At 38.5% G+C, this 16,800-nt stretch overlaps 1 protein-coding gene across 2 annotated transcripts in view; it reads left to right on the top strand.

The window, feature by feature from the left end:
• Positions 1-3,721: 3,721 nt before the first annotated feature.
• Positions 3,722-16,800, top strand: part of Sema3a (semaphorin 3A) — a 202,278-nt gene continuing 189,199 nt past the window's right edge. The window contains exons 1-2 of one of the 2 annotated variants that reach the window (XM_075955979.1): positions 3,722-3,822; positions 4,506-4,699. In XM_075955979.1, the coding sequence (XP_075812094.1) occupies positions 4,588-4,699 (112 nt within the window). In that variant the 5' untranslated portion in view covers positions 3,722-3,822; positions 4,506-4,587. Of the gene's footprint in view, positions 3,823-3,974; positions 4,700-16,800 lie in introns of those variants that run through there. The other variant, XM_075955978.1, reaches the window with a different exon arrangement.

A 16,800-nucleotide genomic window follows, 5' to 3' on the forward strand; every position in this document is an offset into this window, starting at 1 on the left:
GAGCGGATGGTCTAGCAAGGAGGCAAGAGGGATGGCAAACAAAACGGTTAAAAGAAATGCCATTTTTAAATATTTTGAAAAGCTAATATATGATGGGCTAAGATAATAAAGAGACTGTGGCAATGAAAACATCCTAAAATAATTTTGAAAACAGAACAAGCAAGCAAACATTGCTCTCTAAGACTAGGTTTAGACACTTCGGGCAATTTCGACACAAACCCAAACTTCAGCTTATTTTTCTAGCCAACTCTTCCTTCCCTCCTCACGCATAATAACTAAACTAACAAAACCCACCTGTTAGTCCCACTAAACAACCTCTCAAGGAGTGAGATGGTCACCCAGTACACATTTTCCCCATGACTTTTGACCGCTCTAATTATCTGTGTTTTCTGACAATCTCAAATCACAGTTAATCTAGTCCTCGGTCAGTGTCTCATCTCCTTCTGCATTTGATCTAATATTTATTACTTCAGCCCGTTTGCAAAATGAGTGCTTTTTCAAACGGTCACAAATTAAACCCAGAGTGAAGAGAAGTTGCTTTTCCTGCATCTGTATTCCCAGGGCATTATTGGCAGGAAGGGAGGAGTTAATGTCTCTGTAGAGCTGAATTCTCTTTGCCTTTACCAATTCCTTCTTTCTGCTCATGCTCCCGCATGGTGCTCATGCTAAAAGCACTCATAAGGGCCAGATTATGCAAAGTGTAACTTAATTTCTGAGGCATTGCTTTTAACCCACCACTCTGGGTTCCCATCCATGACTGGTAATTCTTAAGTAATGGGCAGTTTTGAACAGAACTTATAAGACACCAAATATTTAGTTTGGAAAACATTCCAATTAATAGGTGATTCTAATCTTCTGAAGCATTCTTTTTCACAAACACAATTTTCTCTGAAAAAAAGGAAGTACAAATTCCCAGTTCTAGAAAAAAATATTCTTTAACAATGAATTTCAACACGGGAACAAGGAGGGCAGTGTTTAGCTATGGCATTTCCTTCAGCTTCAATGATCAGGAGATTCTCAGTGAGTAATGAAGCAGTCTCTTAAAGAAGAGAAAAACAGAAAAGAGATGCTAGCTAATTATTTTTAAAAAATAGAACTCAATCAAAAACACCTTGGGAAGAATAGTAAAATTTGTGTGTTTGGATGTTTTTATTTAGTCCCTAGTTAAGTAATTTCCCCTAAAGAAGTACCTAATACCTGGTCATGAGTCCATTTTGAGGGGGAAGTGATCACAGCGAAGTGAGACTCACCATTCCCTTGTTCCATCAAATCTGTCCTAACTTCAAGTCTATTTTACCCATTCTGAATGGCCCCTTCAAAACAGACACATTGGTTTGACCTAAGAAAAACATCTCTCCACAAAAGATATTTTAACAAGGACCCTCTGTAGCTGCCTCTGGAGTCTTTCAAGAAAAGATAAGAGTTACCTAACTTCTTGTTAAGTTGAAAGTACGGTTTTTCTGGAAAATCAAGTACAACACCCAGAAAAGCTTCATTCCTCCTCCTCTTTCTCAATCTGCAATGGGGTGAGGCGAAAAGCCTTTGTTTGGTGAAATAAGCGCAGGACGGTCATCATAGGAAGCCTGCTAGCAAAGGAACAGGTGGCAGCCCTTGCAGTTGAGAGCTGAAAGTGTGAGAAGTTTCTGGAAATCAGTTGCAAACAGAATTCATTGTAGCCCAAGATGTAGGGCTGGATGGCTGAGTGGAGTGGAAATAGGGCACTGGGTGGGAAATACAGAATATTTCACCATACTTTAAAAATCAGCATTGAAAGATCAATACAGTACTCCTGACTTTTAGCTGCAGGAATGAATGAATGCGGAAAAAGCAGGGTTTTGTTGGTGCATGCGGCAGGTTCGGTCAAGCCATGCCTTAGGCCACAAGTTCTGTTGTAATGACTCAGAATCCGCATTGTCACACCTGCAGCTGCGTCCTTACGGCTCTGACAAACTCCTAGGTAGGTGCACTCCAGTCTTGCTTCTACTTTAGCTAAGAAGAGGGCTTAAAGGTAATTATCTCTCAGGAGGAGGGAAGTATATAAAAACAAATGAAGACAACAACCGTAGTCAATCTTGCCAAAGTCTGCTGAGATCACAGCAGAAATCTAAGACCCGAAGGTTTTGATGTTTTCCAAAGTTAATTGCATCAACGTTTTGAGACTAGGGCTGTTGTAGAATGAACTTCTTTGTGTATCAAATTTCAGACATCAACTTTGGTATAAATTATTTCTTCTGTACAATTCTGCAATGCTTCCCCATTGTGTTCAAGTTCTAGAGAACTGTTTTTTTCTTTAGAATCAATATGAGTTCTTTTTCACTCAATCTTACTTGCTATTCTTTTATTTTTCGTGGAACACACAAGCATTTTCAAGATTAGACTTTTAAGAGGCAAAATGGATACACTTTAATTCATCCTTTTCTACACTGACAAAGACAAACTTACCTTCCTGCTCTGCAGGAGAAACATGTTAGAAATATATTAATGCCTTGAAAAACACATTAAGTAGAAAGGTGAAATGCTTAAAAGTGCTAACGGTGGTGTTTGGCTGGGGCAATTCGCTATTGGAACCCTCTAGATAATCCCAAAGTGGCCTGAATTCCTTTGCAGGATGAGTGTCTATAGAGGCAGACAGAAAGCCTCTTGTCATTTGTAACCTTAATCCCCTGCCAAAGCATGAAAAGTGCTCGGGATAACAAGGATGGGATCACTAAAATCAACATGATTTTGGAGTTTATATTCTTAACAATGCTAACTGATCAATAGGCTTTCAGGAACTGACAAATACAATAAGATCCGTATGACAAATCAATCTAGTGCAGTGTAGACCCCTTTCACCTCCCCCAACTCCCCCCCCCCCTTAAATCCTCCTGAGTCTACATTCACGGGGTCAGGGGAGAATGTTGTCTATAGACAGTATGAGAGCTATCACAGTGATGCTTAGATAACTTTTATGAGCACTTTCAACAGTCTGTGTTTTTGATTGGGAGACTGGCCCTCCCTTTTCGGCTGAGGAACATCCATATCATCGAATAGGAATTCTCTTCTGGGCTTCAAGTCTTTAGATGCAGGGGTGGAAAAGGGAGAGCAAAGAAGGCTACGGGAAATGTTGAGGATGTTCTCTTCTAACTTTTATACAAGTCTTACCCAAATCCTATCATACCATTGGACTTCAGGACTCTTGAAAGAAAAGTAAAAGAAAATTTAGACGCCAGAGAGAGCACGCCTTTCTGTCAGAGAATTAATGAGGTTCAACAGGACTCTGAATACGTACTTGTGTCCCACAGACAACAGAGTTACCCCTCACCAGCTCATGGAGACACAGGAACACGCTTCTCTTTTCATTTTGGTCCTTGACACTCAGCAGGGACTTTTGTGAACTTTGTCATCTTCCTCTGCCCTTGAAGCCAGCACTGGGGAAGTGGATCTAATTAATGCGAGGCGGGGCAGTGGAAGAGTCAGCCCGGCCACTGCCTTCCAGGAGCCTCAAAACCACCGCCACTTTTAGATTTGGAGTATCCTTTCGCGAATCCCCTGTTGTAATTTATAATTCTCAGTGGACCTATATTTGTCTTGAACTGATCGTTTATATAGGCTTTCCAAGGAATTTCTTCACTACACTTGTAGAGCAGGGGAAGGAGGTGGCTGAACCCAAGGGGGGCTGTGTGGAGGCGGGAATAATCTCTAAGGAGGCTTTAAAACCTTCCCTGGTTAAAGTTACTCTGATGAGAGGGACACACACACACACACACACAAACACACACACACACACACACAGCGCAAGTTCAGCCGAGACTGTAATAATGAGCATGGATTGTAAATTCTGTAGGTAGCCAAATTCGATTTTTTCTTTTAAATCACAATTGCTCCCCAAAATGGCTATAAAACAACGCTAGCCTCAGGAGGTAAATTTATAGCCCCATGCCTCTCCCAGGCACGCCGGAGGGTTCTGCTCCCGGCTCTAATCTCTGCGAGATGTTTTTTGCATGTGTTGTGTGACAAGAGGGAAGGGGAGTGGGTTGAGCTCGCTCTTCTCCCATTGTCAGCGCGTCTAGTGAGTGTTGGGAAAACCTGTCCGCGGGATCCTGTGTCATCTTTCCCTGCCTGTGCACAGGAAAAGTCCGCGCTGCTCAAGCCTGCTCGCTCCCCCTCTGCTCTCTCTCTCTCTCTCTCTTTCTCTGTTTCCCTTTCATTCTGCTTCCTCGGAGCCGAATGAAGCAGAGAGAGGGAGCAGGATTAGAGTCTGCCACCGGCTATCAGCGGAGCTGAGATAAAAGGAACGGCTTCTTAAGCGCCACTGCCGCAGCCCTTGTTAATTTTTTTTTCTTCTTTCCACACAACAGTTGTGCCTCATTATCCGGAGCCTGGCTCGATTTTTTTTTTTTTTGAGGGTTTGAAGTTTCTGTGATTCCGTGACTGTTACAGAAGAAGAGACGTTAGTGTTGCCATGAGGTCTTGATTGTCTGCATTTATGAATGAAACTGACCTAAATCACCTGTTACCTCCAGTTTCCAGATTGTTTGAACTTCTCTGGCCGCACAATACAGGAAGGAAGACTGCAGCAGCCCAGGGACCTCCAGCGTCTGCAGCATGGGCTGGTTCGCTGGGATTGCCTGTCTTTTCTGGGGTGTATTACTTACAGCAAGAGCAAACTATGCAAACGGGAAGAACAATGTGCCAAGACTGAAATTATCGTACAAAGGTAAAGCTTTCTTTTTCTTTTATTTGACTAGATTTATAGTGCCCCCTCCTTTCTTTGCTTGAACTCCCAACACTAAACATCAAACCTTTAGGTTAACCTGGGAAACCTGTGTCATTCGGTCAAAATTTTCTGTGAAAATTTAAACACTTTCTCTTAAACAACAAAAAAGCATGCCTTCTGTTTGATGTGTGACAACTTAAAAGCAAACAAAGAACATTTAATCACGGTGAGCTGTGTGCCTGCTCCATGCATGCTGATTTGAGTACCTTCTGATCATGCTATGTGCCCTTCATTCTTCTCACTTTATTTCCATTTAAAATATTTTTAAAGAACCGTTAATGCAAAAAAAATGCTTTTTTTATAGCTAGTCATGCCTCACCTATAATAACCATTACAGTGAACAGTATCTTCGTAGTTGCGGGCACTAAATGGTTAATCGCCATCATGAATATTCAGTTTGTTCAAATCTGACACTCAGATGCTCACCATAAGCAGTAGATCATGGTTTGCCAAGAGAATATAAACTGGAGGGAACAGGCTAGTTTTTCCACACTGTGTTATGATGGTGAAAAGATTGTATTTCCCTAATTGGTGTAAAACTAGCCTTTGAAATATAATGATATTTAATTCCATATGTAGTTAAGTGGGAATTATAGAGATGTAATTCTCTAGTGACACCGTTAGTTATTTGAACTTCTTTTTTAAGAAGTATAAATTCATAAACGAAAACCCTGCTAGGTCACATGATTTCTTTTCTGTTACAGATTCGTGTGTGTGTGTTTGTTTTCAGATGGCAATTTTAAAGAAAATATTTGCTCTGAATTTGTTTGGAGAGATTTCAAAGACTGTTGTGTAGAGTAGTGGTAAAGCAATTCCTAAAGTGTGTGAGTGTGTGTGTGTGTGTGTGTGTATACAAAACTTTTAGTGGCAGGGAGTATTTCTCGGGTGTTAATAAATGGAGTTTAAGATTAAACCGTTTTAACTCGTATAGTTTAACTCCCCAAGGTGCTGATTTCCTATGATTCTCGGATTTCTTGGGTTGGGGGTGGGGCTCTGAGTAGCTTCTACCTCTGCTATGTACTTAGCTTATAAGGTACATGAGTATTGGGCTGTTTCTAGAGACATTTCCTTTTTGTGCACGACTGACTGATATAGAGAAAAATGTATTTCTAATTTTCACATGATAGGGGACAACTTTTCTGAGTGCTTTATCGTGAATTGAGAGACCAATTAGGAGAGACGCATAATTTTCACACTATGCATGAGAAAATTAAACACCTATTAATGTGTGTATTTGAATTCAACTTAAGATAAAATACTTTGACTTAGAAAATTATTTTTAGTATAGTATTTCATTAAGCACCTAATTACATACATATAGGTTCAATGCAAGATAAACAGTTGCATTGGTACATCAGTATTGAAAAATCATATAACATCCACTAAATATTTCACCAAGTCTTTACTTTGTTTCTGTATAATAAAAATAGTGAAATTGCTTACATAGTATGTTAAATAATCTATGATTTTATTGTTCTTTGATCTGTATTATTGAAAAGACACCATCAAGTTATCTTTAGATTGATAGCTTATTTTATTCAAGTTTATATTCCTCGTAAGTTTTCTATTCAACTTTAGTTTGAAAAGATGTAATTCTCAGGTTTGCATTTCTAAGATGCCAAATGGTTGCATACTATAATTTGATATTAGCAAATTTGAAATAATGAAGTGTATTTTAAGAATCTAATAGTCTTAAAAACAATTGTCTAGTTGCCAAATAGCTATTAAATAAAAACAAAATGTATTCTATTTCCTTACTTAGTGAGAATTTTATTTCTTTACCATTAATTACTCTCAATCAGAGAAGAGGCACCTGTCATGTCTATGCATTCAAATCATGTAGATAGTGGAACTAAACCTGTTCTTTGTTATATACATATGTTTAAACTTGTCTGATGAGGGCTGTATACATTAACAAGATATTGTTATATATATATGGTGCTGTCTCTACAAGTCGTAGAGATGTTAGCTATGGTATCCATCATAATGTTTGTGTTTTCCTTAAATCTAAAACTCCTCTACACCTCTCTAACCATTCTATTCATAGACCAAGAGCTTGGCAGTTTGCTTTACTAAACTGTGAAGTGGACAACCGCAAGGAAGAGGAGGCAGGGTTCCAGCACCTTTTCTTCTGTCGTTTTACTGGTGTCTCCTCACAGGCTTGTTTTGCCAAAGCACATGCCTGATAATCAATTGTCAAGACCTTGCCTCTAACTGTAAGAGAGATCTTATTTAAATCTGCTTCTTCTTCCCGACTTAATTAGATGTCAAACACAGTTAAAATATCTGCTGCCTTGCTCTTAAAAATATTGCAGCATGACCCATGAAGAGTTAAATCCCTGCCAAGCTTAATTTCCCATGGTCACTTGTCTTCAAAGATCCACCATTAACTCTCTCTTTGCTCAGGTTGCCAAGATGAATTTTCAGGCAATCAGTGAGCTTGCTTTCTCCTTGTCATCCTGGTAGGAGATGAAAGAGATTTGATATGTTAAAGCGAAGGGAGCACCAAGGCTGCTTCCGGGATGGATGTGCTTACATAGCTAATAAGGCACCTCTACTTTCTAGGAAAAGGAACTGAATAGATGTTTTCAGAACCATCTGGAGAAGTGATAATATTAGAAAAATGGGGTATGCTGGCTTCTCCTCTGAACCAGCCTGATTTAGAATCCTTGTGGGGGAAGAAAATGTGAGAAGGCTGTAAATCTCAACGTCACATAGAAATTATCCTCAAGAAGCATCCACATGAGAGATGCTTTTGCCTTCCTTGAGTACGCCAACAGTAACTGACTAAATGTTCCACCCCTCCCCCCATTTTTAATTCCGTACATAATTGTCTACTTCCTCTGCAAAATTAGTCACATTTTACTCCTCTTATGAAATGCTAAGAAACCATACGATCTTTCATTTGGGATGTGTGGTCCAGTGGAATCTTCAGAAAAAACTGGGTGAATCCCAAGAAGTGTGGAGGGGGGATTGGAAGTTTTAAACAAGTAACAAATGTTCCATCCCTCGACGTAAGTTTTTTTTTTCCAGTATGCAATGTGCCTGAGATTCAGAAGAAATCAAAGACACATGCAAGTATCAGTATGATAGTGTCCGGTGAATCCAAAGGTTAAATCAATGATTTTAACCTTCTCTTCAGAGGGAGGGCTGAGTAAGCAGCACCTAAGTACAAGGCTGGGAATTGCAAAGACCTTTTCCTTATCTGCTCACATTTTTCTCTTCTCAGAATCAAGGTGGTTAGTTATTGGGAAAGTGAGATTATTCGTTAAATCAAAATTTGTATATAACTTTATGATATTACAAGTCAATTTTCACTAATTAAAATTTTAAACAAAATTTTCCAAAGTTTTGCTATATGTTATGATTAAATTAAAATAAATTAATATGATTGCTGGCTTATCCAACCTTACTTTTTTCTGTGATGCAGTTGGAAGGACATTTACCGGAGAAATAGTAATATATGACCTAGTTGTGTGGCTACTTCCATAAATAAGCCATTATTAGATATAAGCCTTCATATATGGTATTGACACTTACTGTTGAATAAAGAATCAAAAGTGTGAAAAGTTTAAATTTTAATGATAAAATTATTTTAAATGACATATTGCAAAATACATATCTAATATATAAATATTAGAGCAGTAATTCTCAACCTAGGGGTTTGACTGCTTTGAGCATCACACACCAGAATCCTGCAGATCAGATGATCAAATGACTCTCAACAGCAGCAAAATTACAGATATGAAATAGCAGCAATAATTGTATGATTGGGGTTCACCCTTACATGAGGAATTGTATTAAAGGGTCACAACATTAGAAAGGCAGAGAGCCACTGTACTGGAGTATTTTATATATGTATTTGTATATATTAGAGTAAGATCTGACCTTGTAAATCCTATTAAAACATTTCAAGTAGCTCTTAAGTATGTAGTAGCATGGTGTGAGATTTAGCTTACACTAATAACCCCCTTACAGATAAAATGCATATAGAACTGTTCATATACAATACACAGAGGCACACACCAATGTACAGGAACACAGGGACAAAATCTTTTTACAGTTTTCTCAAATAGTCACCTCATGTTACTGGGTTTTTGGCTTGATTAGTCTTACTTAAAATAATCTTTTCTCACCAAATATTATTTCCTTCCAAATCATATTTTGATTGTGATGTTTTGAATTTAAGGTGATGAAAACTAGATTTTTGACAAATCAATTCAAGAGGTATGTCCTGAAAACATCATGAATGGTGAAATCCTGTAAGACACAAACATATCTTGTCATTCAACTCTGGTGACATCAAAGGAAAGTTCCTGAAACACTCCAACTTGTGGCCTTTCTGTTAAAGTTGCCAAGCAGGTTGACCTTTGAAGTGAGAGAATATGCAATCCAGACGATAGGAAATAGGAAACCACTAGGCTGTGAAATCATTTCATAGACACCTATAACCTAACAACTTGTAATAGTTACGCCTGAAGTCTGAATGGCTTGGAACTGTGATTTCTGACTCTGTCATCTTGGGTGTAAACAACAGGAATATTCTAGTAATTTAATGAACTCAATAGACATAGGTCTGTGGTGTCAAGTATTCTTTGTTTTCTGATATTTGTCACAATATAATTGACAGACGGTACAATTTAGGATCATTTGTACCTAAAACATAAACTTATACTTTACAAGTATGAACCATTCAGGGATAAATTTGAGCTGAATTAAATGAAATGATTACCTACATCCCTATTTGACAAAAACAAAGTTGAAACAGTTGCTGTAGACATTATTAGTATGAATATATGACTGTCTTATAGGGCAAATTTTGTATCATATTTCGAGATATACACTTAAAAATCCTATAATTTAAAAATTCCATCAACTTTAAAGGTGAGAAGATTTGTGGTTTAATTTCTTACTCAGATTTTCTCATTTAAACATGCATGTATAGCAGTTCCAGAGATCTTTTAAGTCAAAATTCAAGACTTCCTTAAAATTTTACCTTGAATTTAAGTCTTCTAAAGCTACCACTTTTAAAACAAATTTGTCGTTGATCATTACCTAGCAATTTTAATTTACTGAGTTCTCATACTATATCGTGACAAGTTACACTTACCAAACTTCATGAAAGAAGTCTAGAGTCATGTGATCCATACCCAGCAAGTCATATGTGAGCCTCCACAGTTACATCAGCGCTGGGCTGAGTTTAACACTTGGGTCAAAGCAGATTTGGAAAAGATCACCTAGTAGTTGTAAACAAAAGTTAGAACAAGTGAAACTCTAAATGGCCTTTACCCCTTTCTGACTTCTAAGGTGCTACTTACAGGGATTGCCAGGATTTGCAGTTCTAGGCTTCCACTAATAGGTGGCAGTAGCAATTTGTAACAGCTCTTTCCTTAGTCCAGAACAGGCAGGCTGCTAGGATAAATACACACAGAGTAACGGTGTATAAAAGCCAAGCCAGGAAAAACCAACACAGAGTCATGACATGGGACATGCACTAAACAGGAGCCTCGGTGGTGGTAGAATTTACTAAGGCTTTGACGTGTTCTTCAGGGTGAACTTAGTAGCACCTTTCCCCACTAAGAAGTGAGTGGCTGTAAGTAAGAAAGAAATGAGTACATTTTAATTTAAGTGATAATTATACAAAAATGTATCCATAAAATGTGAAATTAGCCAGAGGTAAAAAACCTGAAAAGTGAAATAGTGATAACAGGCAAAAAGATTAGTGTGGGGCAGTTGTATATGTGTGAGTATGTTTTATGTGTGTGTATATGTGTGTTTAAAATTTACAAATGTAAATTTGTATGATTTGAATCATAAAATGTGCTTATAGGGAAGAATAAGTCTGCCTGTGGCACATTATGGCCTATTATTTATAATTAGGAAATAACTAGCTGAGACTATAAAGTAATGTTTAGAAAACTACATTTTAGTTTTAACGTAATGACTTCTCTACATTTTATTGTGTTTTCATCTATTTTACAATCAAGCATATGGAAGAGCTGGTAATTCTATCTAAAACAAATAAGTCTGAATGTCTCCAGCTACTATCTCTTTCTGTTGCCAAGACATAAACATCTGTATAAATAGGGAATTCACACACCATTCCCAAACAGTAAAAAAGCTGGACTCTGTCAAACCCAGGATAAGAAAATACACAATTTATACTGAACTAGAGAAGGGAGATAAGCAAAAATAAAATTCTGTTGATAAATAGAGAGAATGATTAGCTCTAGTTTCTACAATCTTAGTGGAAAGCAGAGGAGGATCACTAACTCGGTGAGGCTTGCGGTGAGCCTGAATGAGTCGTTAAGCCCGTGTCGTTAGGTGTCCTTTGCTTAAGTGTGGCGTGGGGAACAGTGTAGAGCAAACTTTGGGGTGACAATGCATAGCTGCAATCTCAAATTAGTCTATAGATAAATTACATCATGACCCACTTGAGGGATCATAAGCGAACTAAAGAAATGCTGTTGAATATGTCAAATGAGTACTTACTTCTGCCAAAGTGCTTGCATGAATCATCTTGGTTTTGCCAACACTGTACAGTTTGCAGGCTAGATGATATCAGTTGGCGTTTTTAATCTCTTCTGTGTTAGAATGGAGTCACTCACTGTGGATTGATTTTGGACATTAGCTGCTACCCTTTGTGGTCTACTCTGAAGTATGACTTTGCTAGATATAAAGAATGTGAATTGGTAGACAATTGGACAGTGGATTGAACAGTATGGTTGTGCTGGATACTTTTAATTGTTGAATAGACCCAACCTGAGGAGAGTCTCTTTGAGGCAGGATTTCTCTGTGTAGCCCTGAGTTGTCTGAAACAACTTCTGTAGACAAGACTTGTCTCAGACTCAGAGACCCATCTGCCTCTGCCTCCCCAGTGCTGGGATTAAAAACAATTGCCTGCACTGAACTGGCCTATGGCATGTCTACAGAGGATTCTCTTAATGAAGTTTCTGGATGTGGGATGACCCAGCTCACTGTGGGTAGCACCAATCTGTAGGCAAGGGATCCTGGACTACATAAGATGGATGAAATTGAATTGAGCAGAAACTAGCAAGAAAGCAAGTGAGCATGTCTGCATTATTTTCTTCCGACTCTTTTTTTTAAATTTATTTATTTATTAAAGATTTCTGTCTCTTCCCCGCCACCGCCTCCCATTTCCCTCCCCCTCCCCCAATTAAGTCCCCCCCATGCCTAAAAGCAATCAGGGTTTCCTGTCCTGTGGGAAGTCCAAGGAACCCCCACCTCCATCCAGGTCTAGTAAGTTGAGCATCCAAACTGCCTAGGCCCCCACAAAGCCAGTGCATGCAGTAGGATCAGAAACCCATTGCCATTGTTCTTGAGTTCTCAGTAGTCCTCATTGTCCGCTATGTTCAGAGAGTCCGGTTTTATCCCAGGCTTTTCCGGACCCAGGCCAGCTGGCCTTGGTGAGTTCCCGATAGAACATCCCCATTGTCTCAGTGTGTGGGTGCACCCCTTGCGGTCCTGAGTTCCTTGCTCATGCTCTCTCTCCTTCTGCTCCTGATTTGGACCTTGAGATTTCAGTCCGGTGCTCCAATGTGGGTGTCTGTCTCTGTCTCCTTTCATCACCTGCTGAAGGTTAATATTCAGGAGGATGCCTATATGTTTTTCTTTGGGTTCTCCTTATTTAGCTTCTCTAGGATCACTAATTATGAATGTTATATGGCCATTTGAATTACCTGACTTGTTTCCCCCCAAATAATGGACTTTAACATGAAACTGTAAGGTGAAATAAATCCCTTCCTTCCCAAAGTTGCTTTGTTTTCTTCCGCAGCGTATTTTATAGAAGAAGTAAGGGTTGAGCTAGCTTCTAGGGTAGAGTGGCGCTTTATCCAGATCAATGGCTCCTCATCACCTATGCTGGGCATCTCCAGTCATCCTTCTTCTTCCCTTGTCTTCATGTCCAACCACAGAGGACCAGCCCTTGCTCCAGCGGTCAGCTCTTGCTCCTGAGCACCTGCATTTTCAGGAGAGTGACTCTGGTGGGAAGGAATGACAAGAAGACAAGAATCTACAAAATGCATCTTCACTTCTTAGTTTACCTCTTGGGTCTCAAGTAATTGAAAAGACAGCAATTCCTTATGCTGCCTAAGATTTCTTCAAACTGATATTTTACTCTAATTAAATTTATAAACTATTGTGAAAGATTCTCAAAAACTGACAACAGAGTAGAAATACCAGGTAAGGACAGTTGCACAGCTAACCTTTATATACAAGGTGTAGCTACTAAACCTTAAGAACTCAGGTAAAGCTAAAATAAATTTGTTCACACTTGAGGTTTAACCCAAGTGTAAGACTGGTTTTGGCTAGACGCAATGCATATCATGAATTTCCAAGTTTTAATCTTCAAACCTGAAGACTTGAGCAAATAAACTTGCTGTGTTTTTGTCATCATCGTGTATGAATTTGTTTAAAGGAAACACATTTTCCTCAGCTCTGGAAACTTCGTGTTCACAAAGATCAGTGGCTGAGATTTCTTACACTCTATTTGGCAGATGCACATACAGGGTCACAGGCTAGCTGATACTTCTGTAGGAGTGAACTGATTTGGGGAAATAAAATGACTTAGAATGGCTTCTAAAGTAGATGGTATGACTGACATTTCTATGGATATATCTATGGTGATTCTGAAACATAGTATGAGGAAATCAGTCTTGAATGACCAGAAAGACATGAGAAGGCAGAAATAAGGTATGGAGTCATTACCACCATTCCAGAATTCTTTAACTCTATGTGTTTTTCTTTTCTCTTTAAGTGGCGTGTTCTATGTGACTTTTAACATATATTTTATACAGTGGATAACTGTAAGCTGAAGCATAGTAGGGTAGGAACTCTATGGATTTATTATGTGGATGTCTAGGCTGACTTGAAAATGAGATCAAGATGGCCAAGTGACATATATTATAAGGGCTTTCCACAGTGGCCAGAGTCACTTGGGTTTGTCTATGTTTTCTTTGGCTATATTCCAGATGCAGAAGTGAGGCTTCTTTCTAACCAAAGTCTTGGGAACTTGAGCTTAGGTATCCATTGTATGGACTTTCACAGCTATAGTTCCTTGAGAGTACCTACTACACTGATCTCAAAAGCAGGTTTCCTCTCTCCCTACAGTGCTTCTCAACCTGTGAGTCACAACCTCCACATGGGTCCCTTACCAAATATCCTGGGCATCAGATAATGACGCCGCAACATTCGTGACAGTAGCATAATTGTTGTTACGAAGTAGCAATGAAATAACTTTATGGTTGGGGGTTAGCACTACACAAGGACCTGTATTGAAGGGTTAAAAATTAGGATAGTTTAGAACAGCTGCCGAGGTGACCCCACTATCCTGCTTTACTTTCTTATTTTGTCAGCAGGTTGTGAAGAACTTTTTTATTTGTTTTTAAAAAGTCACTTATGATATAATCCGATGCATGTCACTTCAATTGTGTGTCCCCATGTTACAGGATACCTATGCTAAAATGTGAAATCCTTCATTGTGTATAGGGTAGCCCACAGAGTACTTGGCTACCATCCATGATGTTCCTCTAACTCATCTCCCAACATAAACTAAGAATTTCAGAACAAACATGTAAAATTATAAAACATTCCATATTTTAAATGCTCAGGCTTTTGATTCAGGTTTTTTTTGCAATACAATCAAAAATTATGTATAGGAAAATAACTTCACTTTGATGGATTTTTATTTGCACACACACATGCACATACATATACACACACATACACACACATTCTGTCTAGTATTCAAAAGGGAAAAAAAAGTCACAAAATGCTGCTTTCTGCCTCATACTACAGTTAATTCAGTTAATATGGAAAGTTAATCATTTGAATGCCGGAGGAGGCAATGCTTTTGGGGCATTGTGTGTATTGCTTTATCTCAGCCCCTCACAGTTAAGGATGGGCTGTCATCTTTTGTTTTTTTCTGCGTTTTATAGACCACTTTTTGTTTGTTGATACTATTCTCAAGCTTCCTCTGCTCTTCCGTCTTAGACATGAGACTCCAGGAAGTTGCCTTTTGTGCATTTCCAGGCCTTTGCATGGAGTCTCCCCGTTATCTTTGCTCCAGAACACAGTCCTTATAGTCTAGGCTCTGTAGTTTTGCATAAAACGTTTCTATTCTCAAGACCTTCAACTCTAATGTGCAAAACTCAGTTTCCCTCCTTACAATAAATTTCTATTTTTCCACGTCTGAATTATAGATCCCAATGCACAAAAACAAGATGATCCAGTGTCCCCTATGAGACACAAATCTACAAGCTGTGTCTTTCTGGACTATGCAAATAAATCTCATTCACTGAAGGGTATCTTTTGCAAAACAAAATTCTGTTAATTCTGCCTGAGGTGAATAAGAAAATTTTTCAGAGCAAGGAAATTAAATAATAATAGTAATGACTATTTTATGTCCTTCTTGGAAATAAACTGGAACTTGTCACTTTTGACAACTAATCTTCAGAGGAACATAATTAAAAGACAATAGAGGTGAGTGCTCTTAATTCAGTAACCTGCATGCTAATTTTTACTACCTTATCTTCTTATCCCTCCTGTAATTTCTACTTCACCCCTCAAAAATGACATTTCCAGTCTTCCTACCTAAGACAAGACCCCGCTCCATTTACCCAGTTAGAGCAATGGGTATTTTTTTTTTTTTTTTTGGTTTTTCGAGACAGGCTTTCTTTGTGGCTTTGGAGCCTGTACTGGAACTAGCTCTGTAGACCAGTCTGGTCTCGAACTCACAGAGATCCGCCTGCCTCTGCCTCCCGAAGAGCAATGGGTATCTTAATGACAGTCCTTCTTTCTGTCATCCTGGATACAACTGTTTCTGATATTCAGTGTCCGGTCATACCTTCATTCTATTGAAATCCCCAGTTGTTAAAAAGCCAAACACACTCCTCTGTTACTGAGACTAACCTAGTAATACAGAGACAGAGGGCACTGTAGGAGGGCCCACAGCTTTACAGGGCTGATTACGGAGATGATGAGAAAAGGAGTCTGAAGATCTTTAAAGTACATAGAAACCTGTTTCAGTGAGTTCTTGATTATAAAAAGTTGGGGACACAGAGGATTACCAGAATATTAAGACTTTAAAATTCTGCAACTTGGGGCGGAAGAGATGGTTTGGTGTTTAAGCCAAGATACCCTCTCTCTGTCTTTCAACCTCCTCATTCATACTTAGGCAGAATTTTCATATAACAACAGTGTGTAGCCAAATTATTTAAGAATCATTTCTTTTGACCCTATGAATCCTGTAGTCATTCAGAGCCAGCGTCTGTCTGGTGCATTATTATTTAACAATAACTTTATTAATACTTACCTTCTTGTCTCTGCTGTTTTTCTGCCATTTTGGAGAAAAATGTTCACCACATTTTGGTTTCTCTTCTCACAACCATATAAATATCAGAACAGTAATTTTGCTACAGTCTCTTTAGTAATTTTAGACCATTCCAAAATGGAAGTGAACTTACTAATGTTAGAGTAATCTATTTCCTTAGACCAGGACTAAGTATACAACTTTTTTGACCCTGACATTAGATTTTCTCAAACACAGTGTGCCTGCGATTGTTATCATGCCCTTGCTATTCTGACTGTTACTATACATTATTCAGTTCCACAGGTATACAAATGGATTTGATCACAGTTACCTGTATCAAAACTGTATCAATTCTATTGCACTTTGTATTGTAAGCAGTTGAGTTTTCTTCATGGATGGTGACAATAGATACATTTTTAATATAGCAAATTTTATCATAATTTCGTATTTCTAAAATGAATTTTTTGTTCATGAATAAATCTGTATATAGTATAGTAGTCTCCCATGTGACTTTTTCAAGCATTCATGGTGTTAGCTAGCTTCCTCCCTTCTACCTGGTCCTCCCATCCTTCTTGCCACTTAATTTTCCATTTCCATTCTTTTGCTCTTCCTCTTCTTGGCAACTTTGTTCTACTAACCTTTCCCCTTTAAGATCTTTCTTCCCTCTCTCTACCAATGACCATACGTGTTCAAAGCTGCTCTGTTTTCAATA

Source organism: Microtus pennsylvanicus, chromosome 22, assembly GCF_037038515.1.
Source record: "Microtus pennsylvanicus isolate mMicPen1 chromosome 22, mMicPen1.hap1, whole genome shotgun sequence".
Classification (NCBI taxonomy): Eukaryota; Metazoa; Chordata; class Mammalia; order Rodentia; family Cricetidae; genus Microtus; species Microtus pennsylvanicus.